A 16,290-nucleotide genomic window follows, 5' to 3' on the forward strand; every position below is an offset into this window, starting at 1 on the left:
CACCAGGGCCAACGGAGGCGGTCGCTGAGTTTGGCCACCACTACCCTCACTGCCACTTCAACAGAGCAGCTATGGAGACGACCCGAAGAGAAAATGTCAATCCAGCCTTCTTCAGCCTTCCTTAGCACCCAGGTTACAGTGCTAGGACTGTACAACTTTGGATTTGCATTGACGATGAGAACACATTATCCAGAGCAGGCCACCTTCCTCATGCCTCTCCTAGTTAAATCACACATCACCCCTTCTGAGTAGGAAAATCACAGCGTTCCTCCCTAAATACTGAGCCCCCATGACTTCAACTCTGGGCCTGAATTTTCAGAAGTGCTGACCAAGTCCAACTGTTCCCCCACCTGCAAAAAAATACCTTGTCTAACCTCAAAACTCTGGGAAGAGGTCTCTGTAAAGTCTCTCTCTGTGTCCATCCCCACACATCACCGTTAGACTAAAATTAAATCTGGGAAGTTTCACCCAAAAAGAAAAATGGGTTATTCTTGGTCCCTGCACAACCATTAAGCATCATCTTCCACTTTGTATTCCCACCATTATCTTTCAACATTGTAGCCATGTCGGTCTCAGGCTATTAGAGAGACAAGGTGGGTGAGGTAATATCTTTTACTGGACCAACTTCTATTGGTGAGAGAGACAAGCTTGTCTCTTTCACCAGTATTACCTCACCCACTTTGCCTCTCTAATACCTTTCAAATCACACTGCCTGGTAATACAAGTTACTTTGTCACAGCTGGAGACTTTACATCCCAATTAGCTCTGCAGCTATCTGAAAAGTTACTGCATTTGCATGAAAGACTTGTGGACATATTTGTCACTTGTTTTTTTTTCCAGCACAGTTAAATTTTAACACAGTAATCTTAATATAGATTTGGAAAAGTTACACATATAATCTTGCATTGGGCATATTTTAACTACAGATGATAAACGGCTAAAAAAAAACTACTTTCTTCCTCTCCTGTCTCGTTCTTATAAAAATAAACAAAAAAGACTGTTTAAAATTATATGAAGATTCTTTTAAAGAGCTTGTCTTCAATACACTTCTCCCAGCATTGCCTAGAAGAACACAGTTTAAAAGGATTTCAGGATTCTCAACAAATATATCTTGTCAATTCTAATTGTTTATTTGGTATCACACCATATCCAGAATCAAAAGTCTTTGAGACTTTTGGGAGATGTTCATAGTAGTCAAACTACCGGTTCAGTAGTTTTCTATGGGCCCACTGCCATCATCTAAGCAAAAATTTCTAAAATAAAAGCTTATGTCACAATAGCATTCCAGATTAAAGACCTCAACAAGAACCAGATGGGTGAACCTTTGCACCCATGCTGATAATCTTGTAGGACCTTAGACCTAAATAATCACAGAATTTATCCTCTGTAAGGATGGGTTATCACATTCTGCGGTGCAATCCAGATCAATGAGGGGTTGTGTCATCACGCAACTTGGAGTGCCTCACAACGCTTTGCTGTTGTAACTTCCAACCTGGGCCACTCTCAAACAGCAGACAGGCACAGACCACATCCTGAGTATCTATGTATAGCTGTAGCCTGCAAGCTATACACCAGCCATGCTTTGGTTCCCAGATGCCTTGGTTACTATTTGCAGGGTGACCCCAATGCATGCCCAGTCCTAAATTTTCCTCAAAAATGGCTTTTGTGATCAGTTCATATATTAGAGGTCCGTTGCCCCTGTAAGGGGGTCAATGTACAATGGTTTGCTACTTTAATCTGAGTTACCAAACAATTCATTTTAAACACAACCCTGGATAAGTTTTGATTAAAGAATAAAACAAGTTTATTTAACTATAAAGAGAGAGATTTTAAGTGAGTTCACGTACAAGATATTAAAGTCAGAAATAGTTACAAGAGAAATAAAGATAAAATCCTTCCTAGTAGCTAAGACTTAATATACTGGTTCAAGATAAAAACCTTAACACATGCTCCTAGCAATGTGGCTGACTAAATTCTCAGGTTAAACCTCCTCCCAAAGTCTGGTTCACTTCATAGAATCATAGGCTATTAGGGTTGGAAGGAACCTCAGTAGGTCATCTAGTCCATGCTCAAAATAGGACCAATCCTCAGACAGATTTTTGCCCCAGATCCCTAAATGGCCCCCTCAATGATTGAACTCACAACGCTGGGTTTAGCAGGCCAATGCTCAAACCACTGAGCTATCCCTCCCTCTCATAGTGAGAGATAAAGAAAGAGATATTACCCAGGGTGTTTTGCCCCTCACTTTTACAGTCCAGTCATCCTTTGAAATGCATTTTCCTGCGTGTTCCCCCTAGATAAAGTTCCTTCCATCTGTGAGAATGGAGCCATGGAGTCTTATGGGAAACTGGGGACAGAGGTTCTATGTTGTTGTTTGTTAAAATGCAAATCAATCTGTTCCTGCCCCTCCTTCACTGCCAAAGAATGGCCACTTGACCGGTAATTGCCTATCAGCTTTGATTGCACCTGGCTAGAGGTGTCAGCTTGTCCTTTGTCTTTGAGAAAGAGGTTAACTCCTTCCCCAGACGTGTAATCATATTTTGGTCATAATTTTAGTTTATGTTAATCACTTTACATATAATGTTGCTACATACATTTCAGCATGATTAAGGGTCTGTGTCTGTCATGGAATCCGCAGCAGCAGCCAGTGTGGCTGGCTGCTCAGGCAGCCCTTGGGCCAGCCGCACTGGCCGCTGCTGGGGCAGTCTCTGGCCTCCGCCCCCTGCCAAGCAGCAGTTTGGGTGTGGGAGGGGGCTCAGGGCTGGGGCAGGGAATTGGGGTGCAGGGCAGTGCTTACCTCGGGGGGCTCCCTGGAAGCAGCCGGCACATCCCTGAAGCTCCTAGGTGTCAGGGTTAGGGGGCTCCACACGCTGCCCCACCCCAGGTCCCATTGGCTGCGGTTCCCAGCCAATGGGAGCTGCGGAGCCGGTGCTCATGGCAGCAGCATGTGGAGCCCCCCGGCCAGGGCCGCCCAGAGGATTCCGGGGGCCCGGGGTCTTCGGCGGCAGGGGGCCCCGCTTCGGCAGTAAGTCGGCGGCAGGGGGTCCTTCCGTTCCGGGACCCGCCGCCAAAGTGCCCCAAAGACCCACGGCGGGGGACCCCCCTCCACCGAATTACTGCTGAAGCGGGACCCGCCGCTGAAGTGCAGCCCCCACCGCGGGTCTTCGGGGCACTTCGGCGGCGGGTCCCGGAACGGAAGGACCCTCCCGCCGCCGAATTACCGCCAAAGACCCGGCTGCACACCGGCGGCAGGTCCCGCTTTGGCTGTAATTTGGCAGCGGGGGGGGGGTGTCCTTCTATCCCAGAGAAGAAGGACCCCCCGCCAGCGAAGACCGGGAGCGAGGAAGCTCCGGGGGCCCGGACCCCGCGAGAATTTTCTGGGGCCCCCTGGAGCGAGTGAAGGACCCTGCTCCAGGGGCCCCGAAAAACTCTCGTGGGGGCCCCTGCTGGGCCTGGGGTAAATTGCCCCCCCTCCCTCTGGGCGGCCCTGCCCCCGGCCGTGCCTCAGGCGAGGAGCTGCAGGGACCTGCTGGCCACTTTGGGGGCTACGCAGAGCTCGGTGCCCAGCCAGCCCCCGACAGCACTGGCGGGATTTGTTCACTGGGCGGGGGAAGGGGCCCGGCCAGGAGGCTGCAGCCCGCTGGCCAGCGCCTCAGGGCTTGTCTACAGCCCACGTCAGCCTGGGGGCCACTACAACGGGGGCGGGGCCTCGCCACCGCACGTCACGGGCTCAGCCCGGCCCCATTCAGGCTCGGGGCTGGGCGGAGCGACAGAACGTCCCGCCCCTCGGCTCTCCCTGAGGCACCTGGGCGGGACGTTTCTGTGCCGGAGGGGGAAGTTTGTCCCTCGCCGGCGTCCGTAAGGCAGGGGGCGTGGCCACGACCTGCCGCCGCTCCCATTGGCGGAGCGGGCCGGCGGCGCGCTCTGTGACCAGGGAGCGGTTCCCAGCTCGGTCCGCGCTGCTCGCGGTGCCCCCCCGCTCCCATGTTCGGCGAGCGGGCCGCGGAGCTGGTGCGGGGGCTGCACCGCGCCGCCGACGGGCACCTCCCCGCCTTCAACGTGAGCGGCGGCGGCCCCCTCCCCCTCGAGCGCCGGGGCGCCCCCTGCAGCGTGCGGGGCGGCTCCGGGGCCCCCACCAGCCCGGGGCGGCTCCGGGGCCCCCACCAGCCCGGGGCGGGCAGCCGGGGGCCCGGCGCGCGAGCTGATTGTCGGGGGCCCTCGCACTGCCCGGGGCCCGCCCGCCCGCCCGCCCGCCGGGGGGGGGGCGGCGCTGCCTTTTAATTTACTTTTAAATGAAGCTGCTTAAACATTTTACAAACCTTATTTACTTGACCGAGAACAATGGGTTAGTTCTAGGTTCTAGACAGAGCCCGCCTGAAACCGCTCACACGCGTGTTCCCGGCCCGCGGAACCGCAAAGCAGCGTGAGGCGCCGCACGGCGGAGAGGCTGCCGGCCCCGCACTAGGCGGTGGCTCCTGTGGCTCTCAAAGGTTGGAGATTGGGCGTTTCAGACTGTAGGTTAATGGACAAAACAATGAGGGTCTCAACTTTGCCTTCAAAAATTGTTCCTCTTTCAAGAGGCGTCTGTGAAGGAAGAGGCAGAAGTGCCTGTCTTACTCTGAAACCGAATGAAGGGCTGTATCCTGCAAATATTTACCACGAGGCATAGTGGTGCCTTAAATGCAGGTGGGATCATGCCCCATTGCCCCAAGTATCCTGCTCAACTGCTTTCTCAGCAAGTAGCTTTTCACTTTTCTGGTGACACTGGTTCAGGCTAACAGGCCACTCCCATGCCATCCAAAGTTGGAGCAGGGCAAACCCGTTATGAGACTGAATTCTTTTGAAGAAATTTCTTTATGACTTGAATATATTTCATTTCAGTTTATAATGTAGGCATCTCTCCCTGCCTCTGCCTGTAATGATGGATCGCCATGCTTAATTTAGACAACTTCAACTTATTGATTCAAAATACCTGCTGAAATCAGTGAATTTATATGTTGCAGGAGGATGGAATCCGACAAGTTCTTGAGGAGATGAAAGCTTTATATGAACAGAACCAGGCTGATGTGTAAGTGTGGTTGTCTTGGTGGAAAGACTAATGAGCTGTCTACACATGAGAAGAAAGGGAAAGCATGCCTCTTATTTAGAAATGACAAATACAAGAATGTTTGTTTCTCTTTGTTCATGTGTGTTAAAGAGGCCATTAGAGTTTGTGCCTTTTTTTTAACCTCCCACCCCCCCAAACAAAAATAAAAATTCAGAGCTTCCTTAATTATCATAAAAAAGAAGTCTAAAGTACAAGGGAAGTGACATCTTTCCTGTTTTGTTGAAGGTATGGAATTGTGGATTAGAAACTCAGGCTTTAATTGAAGGAACCAGTATGCAGCATCTTTAAGAATCCAATTATTTATCAAGCTGAATTAAACATTTTCACAAAAACATCCAAAAAGAGTTTGAACTGGGCTGAATAAAAAATCACTCTATTAATCAGATTTCATTTCCTGTGTATCTGATGTGAAATTGCTTGACCATAGATGATTTACTCAGCTGTGCAAATCTACTTACTAATCTAAGGGTGCATCCCCAAATGCAGGAAAGGACATGCCTTGTTAAATGTCACTTTTTATAAAATTGAAAAAAAAAGTCAGTGTTTCAGTTGTATTTAAGAATAAAATATGCCCTAAAATACAGCTAGGAATGTGCATGAGATAAGCAGTGTGGATCAATTATATTTATGCCTTTGTTCTCTATTGTATTTTCAAAGAGCAAAATTGCCCAGTGCCAGAAAAATTATTTCTGAGAACACACAAAACAGCTAGCAAACTAGCTAATGTGGTCAAGAGATTATTTACTTAGCTGAATGCTAGTATGTCGCTCCCAGTGGTATAAAAACAAGGTTGTGGTGAGGAGGGTGCTAAGTGCCAGAGAAATTCTAAACTAAACTGCATCTGAGCGTTGTGTGAATGTGTAGCTTTGGGAAAAATAATAGGAAAAATACATGCTTGGTAATAATTGGAGATATACCAATCTCCTAGAACTGGAAGGGACCTTGAAAAGTCATCAAGTCCAGCCCCCTGCCTTCACTAGCAGGACCAATTTTTGCCCCAGATCCTTAAGTGGCCCCCTCAAGGATTGAGCTCACAACCCTGGGTTTAGCAGGCCAATGCTCAAACCACTGAGCTACCCCTGCCCCCCTTGCCAGTTTCTTGGTCTCAGCGTAATGTAATACTGTTTCCCTTTGCGTTATTACCAGAAATGAGGCTAAATCAGGACGAAGTGACTTGATCCGAGCAATCAAATTTCGTCATTGTTCTCTGCTGCGAAATCGACGATGTGTTGTTGCATACCTGTAAGTTTCTAATGGAAGGTGTATCTTGCTTTCACAGCTATTGTCTGTGACCGGAATACTGTCTCTTACATGGACAAAGAGCTGCTTTTTCAAGTGCTTCCTCTGATTGTGTGTGCCCATCTTGAGACTCTGTGGTCCTAATTTTCAAAGGGTGCTGAGCACTTGCTGGTCTCATGGACTTCAGTGGGAGTTGTGGGTGCCCAGCACCTCTGAGAATCAAGCTGCAATGTGCGCTTAAAAACTAAGCGCACAGATCAGAGGCCACTCTTGAAAATTCTGGCCTTGATTCTTTTCCCAATGCTTGACTATTATGTTCAATATGAAACATTATTTATCTGTTTAATCTTGGTTGTAGTACCACATTCATCAGTAGTATCCAAGCACCTTACAAATGTAAAATGAACACAGGAAGGTCTCTGTATCATTGTATTCCCTTATTCTGTAAGGGCCTTGTTTTTATTTAAATGTATGATTTTGGCAGGCCTATGGAGGAAAGACTAGAATAACAGGGTTTTACACTTAATTCTGAAAGCATCAGATTTGGTATAAATAGGGGATTGAGTCCAGATTACTTTTTGGATTAATACCTCTGTTTCTGATTGAGAACAGAGTGGTTTTAATCCCTGGTTAATTCTTCCAGGTATGACCGGTTGCTTCGGATCCGAGCCCTCAGGTGGGAGTATGGTAGTGTCTTGCCAAATGACCTCCGATTTCACATGTCTGCTGAAGAAGTAAGCCCAGCTTTGTTATAAACTTGACTTGTTTAATAGATTCAGGGTAGAATGGAAGTTCTACTGGTAGACGTAAGAAGGCAGTGAAAAATATTTTTAAGTGGCTACAAGCCATGTTTTTTAAAGCATGTGCACTCGTTATTGAGATCCTGTGTCCCTGTAGGATTGTTAGTTTAGTGTTCTTATGTCTACAGACGGAGTGGTTCAATCAGTATAAAAAGTCTCTTGCTACCTACATGAGATCCTTAGGAGGAGAGGAAGGGCTGGACCTCACACAGGACATGAAACCTCCCAAAAGCTTATACATCGAAGTAAGTGCAAGGCTGGGGCTTCTGAATGAGCTTTGCGTGTGGAACTATCTATTAAAAGTGCATACCCAGGCTGGCAACACAAGACTCGTGAGCCACACTCGGCTCTTTTTGAAGCCATAAGACTGCATGGCAACACTTGACAGCAAAGAGTTTGAAGATGTGCAGGTAGTGGCTGAATGCCACCAGGCTCTGCTCTTCCTTTTCCTTTAAACTCTGGTCTCACTGTGCTCAGTATGCCCTCTGCTTCTAGGACCCCTTCTCGCTGTGCTCTTGCTTTTATTCCCTCACCTCCATAGAGACTCCTGCTCATCCCCATTCGTTCATTTCTCTGCGAGATACCTAATGTGAGGGGGGTGCTGGTGTTCAGAAAGGTGGGCCAACCTCACACAAACGAAGGTTGAGGTTGCTTGGTTTTGCGTTTCAGTTCCCTGTTTTATGTTAGATGTTGTTGGGCTGGCGTGAGTGTCTCTGCCTTAAACACAGGCCAGGTGTGTTAATAGTGATTTGTGCACATACATTGCATTCTGGGCCTGTGACATTGGTACTCCTGTCCTTGTGCATCTGCTGATGTTGAAAGAGACCCATTTCTTCTTACTGTAGGTTCGGTGTTTAAAGGATCATGGAGAATTTGAGATTGACGATGGTACAACAATTCTGTTGAAGAAGAATAGCCAGGTACCTATGCTAAGAGAGCAGGATTGTTACTAAAACAGGATAACTGAATGCTTACCCGTGTGCAGGAATGAGTTGAGGAAATCATACTCTCCTGCCCCAGCGGGGAGCGCTTCCTTGGGAATCCTTCACGTAATGCTGCTCTGGGTAGAGGCTTGAGGGGGACTCACTGACAGTCCAGTGAGTGCTCTTGATGTGGAAGGATCCCAGAGCCCGTTGTGATGTACTCGGTGTGGCACAGCTGCAGTACGATACCGTAGAAGGCAGCAGAGCTATAACAGTTGACAGCAGCTGAGGATCTGCCCTGTGTGTATGCACAGTAGTGAAGGGGGAGGGGCAATTCTGGTTTATGGTTTGATCCTCGAAATAGTTACTAGGGGTGTAATGCTTGGGTGTAATGCTTGCTTCCCTGACTACGGCCATTGTCCACCCAGGAATAAGTGTTGCAGACTAGCCATTTTTCACACTGAGACCTTACTGGTTCCACACAGGACTCAGCAGCTGGGCACATCTAGCTCTGCTGCCCTCGCCAGCTGTTCCTATGGTGCAGCCTGGTGATTCTGGTCAAGACATGTATCAAGTACAAAGGCAGAACTGGCTGTCTTCACATAAGTCTGCCTTGAATTCAGAAAACGTCTGTTTTTCTTTCAGCATTTTTTACCACGCTGGAAATGTGAACAGTTAATCAGACAAGGAGTTCTGGAGCATGTTCTGTCATGAACACAGTGTGGGCGTTGTGGGCCAGCCTCCATCGACCTTCCTTGACGAACTCTCTGTAATAAGGAAATCAAACCAACTGTAGTGGTGATTTTAGCAGTGGCAAATACAACTTTTCTAGTGTAATGTGTCCGTGTGGTGCTATGGTCTGCAAAGGAAGCAGGGGGGAGAGATACAATTGTTCTGTCCCTGAAAATACACAGTTGGAGGCTGTAACACTCCCTCACTGACCCCGGAGGAAGGAGATCACTGAAGGGCTGGCGGTAGCCCGCCTCCAAGCTCGTCTCAGTTTAACTGGGGCCTGGGCTTGCCGGGGCTCAGGCAGCCGGTAAACAACCGTCTTAAGGGGCTAGGGCCACTCCTCTTCAGCACGAGAGCCTCTTGCAGAGGAACGAGGGTCAGCCACCCGGGGGGGGCTCCAGCTTCCAGGAGAGAGTGGTGAGAAACAAGGCTACTGCTGGAGCCACACCGCTGAACGGCGGGGGCAGCTGAACTGCCCAGGAAAGGATCCAGCCACTCATGCAGACCAGCTGCCCAGGCTCCTGCATAGGAACACAGGAAGAAAAGGCAACAGCATGTGCCATGATTGAGGTCGTAGAGACGTGCAGCGAAGAGGAGACTGGCAGGAAAAGTTACATACAATATGATGGGGGCTAATTTAGCTACAAATCAGGGAAGAGATCTTGGAGTCATCATGGACAGTTCTCGGAAGACATCCATGCACTGTGCAGCGGCAGTCAAAAAAGCAAACAGGACACTAGGAATCTTTTTTAAAAGGGATAGAGAATATCTTATTGCCCTTATATAAATCCATGGTACGCTCACATCTTGAATACTGCGGACGGACGCAGTCTCCTCATCTCAAAAAAATATACTGGTGTTAGAAAAGGGCAACTAAAATGATTAGGGGGTTGGAAGGGGTCCCATCTGAGGAGAGATTAGAGGCTAGGACTTTTTAGCTTAGAAAAGAGAAGACTAAGGGGATATGATAGAGGTATATAAAATCATGAGTGGTGTGGAGAAAGTGAATAAGGAAAAGTTATTTATTTGTTCCCATAATACAAGAACTAGGGGCCACCAAATGAAATTAATGGGCAGCAGGTTTAAAACAAATAAAAGGAAGTTCTTCATGCAGAGCACAGTCAACCTGCAGAACTCCTTGCCTGAGGAGGTTGTGAAGGCTAGGACTATAACAGGGTTTAAAAGAGAACTGGATAAATTCATGGAGGCTAAGTCCGTTAATGGCTATTAGCCAGGATGGTAAGGAAGGGTGTCCCTAGCCTCTGTTTGTCAGAGGGTGGAGATGGACGGCAGGGGAGAAATCACTTGATCATTGCCTGTTAGGTTCACTTCCTCTAGGGCACCTGGCATTGGGCGCTGTTGGCAGACAGGATACTGAGCTGGATGGACCTTTGGTCTGACCCAGAATGGCCATTCGTATGTTCTTATGAGCAGATCCAGACTCTCAATGCACATGCACCGCAGAAGGCGGCTACCAGCCACTCGACTGCCAGGTTGGCAGCTATGCTATTAGCTCACTGACCAATCCGATGCCAGCGGGATTGTGAAGTCAGCTGCTCTCTAATCCCAGACACATGGCAAAGGCAAAGTGGACAGAAAGGTCCCTGTAGGACCACTGCACTACACTCTCCCTGGGACTAGATAGTCACCCAGCACAGAAACCAGGGGGGGCAAAGAACCAAGAGTCTCCCAACCCTGCCGAGGACAGACGGTACAGAAAAGATTAAGAGAACCCCATACTAGGCACGCAGCCCCTACAACAAAGGAGACAAGGACCTGAGGTCACTATGCACAGTCCAACCAGCCACACAAAGCAATGGCCAGAGGCAGCAGCCCAAGCTGCATTGGCACAGAGGTCCTACAAGGTAGCTACAGATGCAGGACAGCGGTGGGGACTCAAAGCAAGGACAACTTTGAAGTAGCAGAAGACAAGTCCAAGGCCAGGATCAGGAGGACTTAGAACAGGGGTAGGCAACCTATGGCACAGGTGCCGAAGGCAGCACACAAGCTGATTTTCAGTGGCACTCACACTGCCTGGGTCCTGGCCACTGGTCCGACGTGCTCTGCATTTTAATTTAATTTTAAATGAAGCATTTCAAAAACCTTATTTACTTTACATACAACTATAGTTTAGTTATATATTATAGACTTATAGAAAGAGACCACCTACAAATGTTAAAATGTATTACTGGCACACAAAACCTTAAATTAGAGTGAATAAATGAAAACTGGGCACACCACTTCTGAAAGGTTGCCGACCCCTGACTTAGAATGATCTACAGCATCAGCTGGCCTGACGTCGGGGAGTCAGAAGAAACGAGGTACATGAGCAACACAGAAGGTGAACAGAATGTGCCCCCTGCATCCTCAGAATGAAGGCAGCAATAGGGTGAAAGACCATAAACAAGAAATGGGAGGCTGCTTACACAACCAGCACACTCGGAGGACCAATGCCTAACAGGCCAAAATGGGCTGTGGTAAAGGCCATATCCCTAGAGCAGGTGATATACTAGCAAGTCAGCAAATGCTTGTACAAAAGACACCACACACAAAATTCTGAAAGGAAAGATGGAGCAGCCTGCATTGAACTTGGAGGGAGTAGATTGGAGGCAGCACTGGAAGTCAGTCTGTGTGCACAGGGCTGGAGTGCTGTCTGCAGTTGCAGTGTCTCTGTAAATAGTTCTCTCAATAAAGAGCCATTTTAGTTTACAAGTATGGAGTCCTCATGTCCTCTCAGTCCTGCATGCTGGGTAACCACATGAGACTCCATACTTGTCAACTAAAACTCTGGTGCTCTAATTAGTTAATTCTGTGTGTTCCCTTGCTCCCTGCTCAAGGTTTGCCCTTGCTCCTCTGCCCTGGTGCTATAGCACTGGAGAGGGGGAAGGAACAGAGATGAGCCAAACCCTATTTCACAGGAGAAGAGCAGAGAGCAAAGTGACTCCTCTGACAGCCAAGGCAGAGAACAAGGAGAGTGTGCTCCACTCTCCCAGCTCTCTCCTGCTCGCCATTGCAGCTGGGCCAGGGCCTGTACTCTTGACTTGATATAAGCGAGGGTCTGTGTGTCCTAGAATCCAAGGGAAGTTGGGCAGAGCCATATCCCAGAGGAAATAAAATCAACTCAGAAACCAATGGTAAAAATGTAATTTTAATATTAAAACCATTTCCCATTCCCAGTGACCCGAAAGCAGAAGACCTTAAAAATACAGCAGGTTGTTCCACTTCCAGCAGCATGGGCCCCTGAACGACAGCCAGGACTTACGGGTGAATAGTATATTCTCTGTGTATAAAACTGCATGTACAGTACAAACTGCCAGTGTGCAGACAAATTCAGAGGGCACGTTGCAATTACCGTAAATAGCCCCAAGACAGACCCTTCCTTCTATCGTATGGAATGGCCTGAATGGCATTAAAACATTCAGTGCTTTCCCACTGAAAAAAACAGGGCACACTTCTTTTATGGCCATTATCCCTGGCTCCCTGAGAGATCTCAGCAAGCCCTTTCCCCTGATGGGCGCAGTGGGGGAAGGCGCACACGGTGTCCCCACCCAGCACTAACACAGTGGCAGATGGGAGTTCACCATGACCCAGTGTGCAGGCCCCAGCTGAAGGAGCTTTGCATTGGGCCAGGCCAGTACCCCCTGCAGCACAGTGGCTCCCAGGCTGAGATAATGGAGTGCAGCGACGGGTGTCTGCTACTGATTGTCCTTCCAGCTGCAGCCAAACCCAGCGCCGGGGCCCCTTCACACGCTGAGAGATGCCTGCGCCATTCTTCTAATCAGTTCGGTTAGGGCTGAGAGTTTTTCCTCCAGGGCCAAGTTCTTTTTCTCAGCATTTTTCTCCCTTTGCTCAGTCGCCTGCAGAGCTTTCACCAGCTGCGCGTTCTCCACGTACAGGTCTTTCAGCAACAGGTCACACTTCACGTTTCTGTCACGCTGGAAAGCAGGAGGAAGCAGCTTTAGGTTGATGGCCATTCCATGCAGCCCTGCACGAACTCCCCTAGGGGTCAGGCTCTAGGCCTCATCTTGTGTGGTAAAAATAATTGTTACAGAATCAGATGGTGCCACAATCTTCACCTGGACAATGGGGCAGGCTTTGATGCCAGGAGAGCGGCCCTCTGGTGCCCAGCTGATCTAACTGGAGCCTGATTTCTTATCCACCCTCTACTGAGCACAGAGAGGGTGCAGGGTGCTGTACAGAGACGCTCATAGCCCCGACTCAGCTGACATTCCAGACACTGCCCTGGGGCTCTCTCCCCAGCACTAAGCCCAGGCACTGGGACTAGATAAGGGGAATGCAGGGAGATGAACTCCACCCCTCCAATCCAGAGCCAAGATGTGGGGCTATCCCCTATAGCACCTCCCCTCTGCAGCTTCTACTCCACTCTACGGGCAGGAGCAGAATACCCAGCCCCTGTGGGTTGGCTGGGCAGGGCACTGGAGAGTACGGAGTCTGCATCAGGGAAGAGCCTCTTCACACATGGACTCGCCAGCCAAGCGAGGAGGGCTTTAAACGAGGTGACAAAAGCCCTACGTAAGTATAACAAAAGGTGCCTGTAACAGAGAACTAGATGTCGGAAGAAAATGGAACATTACACTGGAGTCATAGGAGCAACAAGAGGGGAAAAATCAGTGGGGGAATCTGCTCGACATCTTAGATGTCTATAAACAAATGCAAGGAGTATGGGAATAACAGGAAGAACAAGAAGTCTTAAGTCTATAGGCTAAATTATGACTTAATTGGTATCAAAGAGAGTATACTTATAAAATGTGCAGATCACACCAAGCTGGGAGAGGCTGCCAGCACTTCGGAGGACAGGACTGGAATTCACAATGACCTTGATAAATTTGATAATTGGTCAGATACCAACAAGATGAAATTCAGTAAAGACAAGTGCAAAGCACTGCACTTCAAAAGGAAAAATCAAATGCACAGCTACGAATGGAGGATAACTGGCTAGGTTGTAGTGCTGCTGAAAACAATCTGGGTTTTTTACAGTGGATCACAGTTTGAATACGAGTCAACAATGTGATCCAGCTGCAAAAAAGGCTAATATCATTCGGGGGGTGTATTAGCAAGAGCGCTGTATGTACGACACGGGAGGTAACTGTCCTGCTGCATTCGGCACTGGTGAGGCCTCAGCTGGAGCATTGTGTGCAGTTCTGGGTGCTGCACTTCAGGAAGGAGGTGGATAAATTGGAGAGGGTGCAGAGGAGAGCAACAAAAATAGTCAAAGGTTTAGAAAACCTGACCTGTGAGGGAAGGTTAAAAAACTGGGCCCGTTTAATCGTGAGAAAAGAAGACTGAGGGGGGACCTGGCAGCCTGCAAATACATGAAGGGCTGTTCGAAAGAGCCCAGGGATCAGTTGTTCTCCATGGCCACTGAATTACGACAAGATGTAATGGGTTTAATCTGCAGCAAGGCAGATTTAGGTTAGAGATTAGGAAAAACTTTCTAACTCTCAGGGTAGTTGAGCTCTGGAACAGGGTTCCAAGGGAGGTTGTGGAATCCCCGTCACCGGAGGTTGGACGAACCCCTGTCAGGGAGGGTCTGGATTTACTTGGTCCTGCCCCAGCACAGGGGGCTGGACTAGCTGAGCTCTCAAGGTTCCTTCCAGCCCTACACTTCTGTGACTCTGTGAACACAGAGCCATGGCCCACTCTCAGCTAACCCCAAACTGACCTTGCACCCCCGTCCTGCAGAGACCAGTTGTGTGGTCTGGCAGCACACAGGCAAGCCCCCCTACTCTGGCTGTGACGGCTCCTGAGGACCCAGGGGAAGCTGGGATCTATGGGATATAGTGGTCTCTGAACCCTGCACCCACCCAGCCTAGCAGAGCCCCTTTGCAGCAGGCCGTAGGGGAGGGGAACTGCTGCAGAGGGGAGCAGAGATTCATCCAGCGAGCACCCAGCCTGGCAGCACTTGCGGGGAGGGGTCTGATCTGGGCCGACAGCAGAAATGAAACCAGAGGTGCCTCTGACAGGCACAAATGGCAGCTCCTGCTAGCTCAGCCCCTCCCTCGGCCCCTCACAGCCAGGCAGAGTCAATGGCTAAGGCCCCTCTATCACTGACCTGCTCCTGGAGCTGGGTCACCTTTTCCTGTAGCATCCTCTGCATGTTCTTCACGTCCCGTTCCAGCTCCTCCGTCCTCTCCTCCATCGTTCTGAGCAGCCTCTCGTGTTCCTCCTGTAATGCAGAGTGACAAAGGCACATCCGGCCTCAGCCCCAAACCACCCCAGGACTCACCAGGGAGCCACACCACATGTGTGCCTGACAGGGATTTAATTAGCCATCGCGCCTGTCAGGCACTGGCTGAACTGGCAGCCCACTGTGACTGCTAATACAAACACCCCTGTCTGCTGCTCCCTCGTCCTTCCCTTCCTCCTCCCGCAGCAGGGAGCTCATTCCCCTCTACACACGGTCTGAACCCCAGCGTGCGAGTTCTGGGAGGCAGGGACTGTGTTTGGATTTGCATATACAGCACCTAGTACTGTAGGCACCGACTTCCCCTCTTTCACGTGGGTGCTCAAGCCCCCATGGCCCTGCCCCCACTCCACCCCTTCCCCGAATCCCTGCCCCAGCCCTGCCTCCTTCCCTGAGCGCGCCATGTTCCCACTCCCCCCTGCCAGCATGCTAACGCTGCCAAACAGCTGTTTGGCGGCGACCAGACAGGAAGCGCCGGGAGGTAAGCGGAGGAGCCGGGACGCGGCACCAGCTTGGCTGCTGATGGGTGCAGAGCACCCACTAATTTTTCCCTGTGGGTGCTCCAGCTCTGGAGCACCCACGGAGTCGGCGCCTATGCCTAGTACAATGGGGCCACGATTCCTAATGGATCCTTAGAAATGAGGGATAATAAGGCCTGGTCTAAGCTAGAAAATTAGATCAGTGTAACCACGTTGCTCAGGGGTGTGAACGATCCACGTCCCTGAGCAGTGCAGTTAACCTGAACTAACCCCCAGTGCAGACATCAATTCTCCCGTCGATCCTGCTCCCACCTCTTGGGGAGGAAGGGGACCTGCCCTCCCACGGGCATAGGGAGCATCTCCACTGGAGCCTTGTAAATGTAGACAAGCCCAAAGGTTAAATGAAGTGGCAGAGACGGGACTGAATGGGTTTTATGTGGAAGCTCTTAGGGATTAGCACAAAACCTTTAAAGGATGCAGGGTGAACTTTACAGCAATGTCTTTAAAAGCAATTGCTTTTGCATGGAGACTCCTTCCCCAAAGGCAGGGACTGTGACCTGGGAAGCCCTGTTTTGACGTTTTCCTGGGTTCGATTTCCACTGCTGGCAGCATCTGCCGGGCTCGCTTTTCATTCTTTTCAGTTTTATTTTGCTGTCTGATTTCATGAGAACATTTTGAAACTGGGCCTGAAGCGAGACACCCTGAGGCCACCCGCTTAGTAGCAGGGGTCACCAGGCACATGTCAGCCCTGTATCCCACCCAGCCCTACCTCCCGACTCCACAGCCTCTGGCTTTCCCCCCTGAA

At 49.7% G+C, this 16,290-nt stretch overlaps 2 protein-coding genes across 7 annotated transcripts in view; one reads left to right on the forward strand and one right to left on the reverse strand.

Annotated features, from left to right (window-relative positions):
- Positions 1–3,840: 3,840 nt before the first annotated feature.
- LOC123365982 (DNA replication complex GINS protein PSF1-like) lies at positions 3,841–8,906 on the forward strand. The gene is made up of 7 exons (XM_045009031.1): positions 3,841–4,059; positions 5,004–5,068; positions 6,254–6,349; positions 6,990–7,080; positions 7,275–7,391; positions 7,992–8,066; positions 8,715–8,906. The coding sequence occupies exons 1-7, from the start codon at positions 3,985–3,987 to the stop codon at positions 8,781–8,783; spliced, it is 588 nt and encodes a 195-aa protein (XP_044864966.1). The 5' UTR covers positions 3,841–3,984; the 3' UTR covers positions 8,784–8,906.
- A 3,025-nt stretch (positions 8,907–11,931) lies between these two features.
- NINL (ninein like) overlaps positions 11,932–16,290 on the reverse strand; it is a 52,314-nt gene continuing 47,955 nt past the window's right edge. For 5 of the 6 annotated variants that reach the window (XM_045009023.1, XM_045009026.1, XM_045009025.1 and 2 more), the window contains 2 exons: positions 14,875–14,988; positions 11,932–12,736 (listed from right to left, as the gene is read on the reverse strand). In XM_045009023.1, coding sequence (XP_044864958.1) covers positions 12,545–12,736; positions 14,875–14,988 — 306 coding nt within the window. In that variant the 3' untranslated portion in view covers positions 11,932–12,544. Of the gene's footprint in view, positions 12,737–13,291; positions 13,639–14,874; positions 14,989–16,290 lie in introns of those variants that run through there. The other variant, XM_045009024.1, reaches the window with a different exon arrangement.

The sequence above is a fragment of the Mauremys mutica genome, chromosome 3, assembly GCF_020497125.1.
Source record: "Mauremys mutica isolate MM-2020 ecotype Southern chromosome 3, ASM2049712v1, whole genome shotgun sequence".
In the NCBI taxonomy this organism is placed as follows: Eukaryota; Metazoa; Chordata; order Testudines; family Geoemydidae; genus Mauremys; species Mauremys mutica.

Excerpts from the sequence above, each read along its gene's own strand:
- LOC123365982 (XM_045009031.1), top strand. The coding sequence starts at position 3,985 with ATGTTCGGCGAGCGGGCCGCGGAGCTGGTGCGGGGGCTGCACCGCGCC. Across the intron at positions 5,069-6,253 it reads GAACAGAACCAGGCTGATGT|AAATGAGGCTAAATCAGGAC; the intron begins GTAAGTGTGGTT and ends CGTTATTACCAG. Across the intron at positions 6,350-6,989 it reads CGATGTGTTGTTGCATACCT|GTATGACCGGTTGCTTCGGA; the intron begins GTAAGTTTCTAA and ends TAATTCTTCCAG.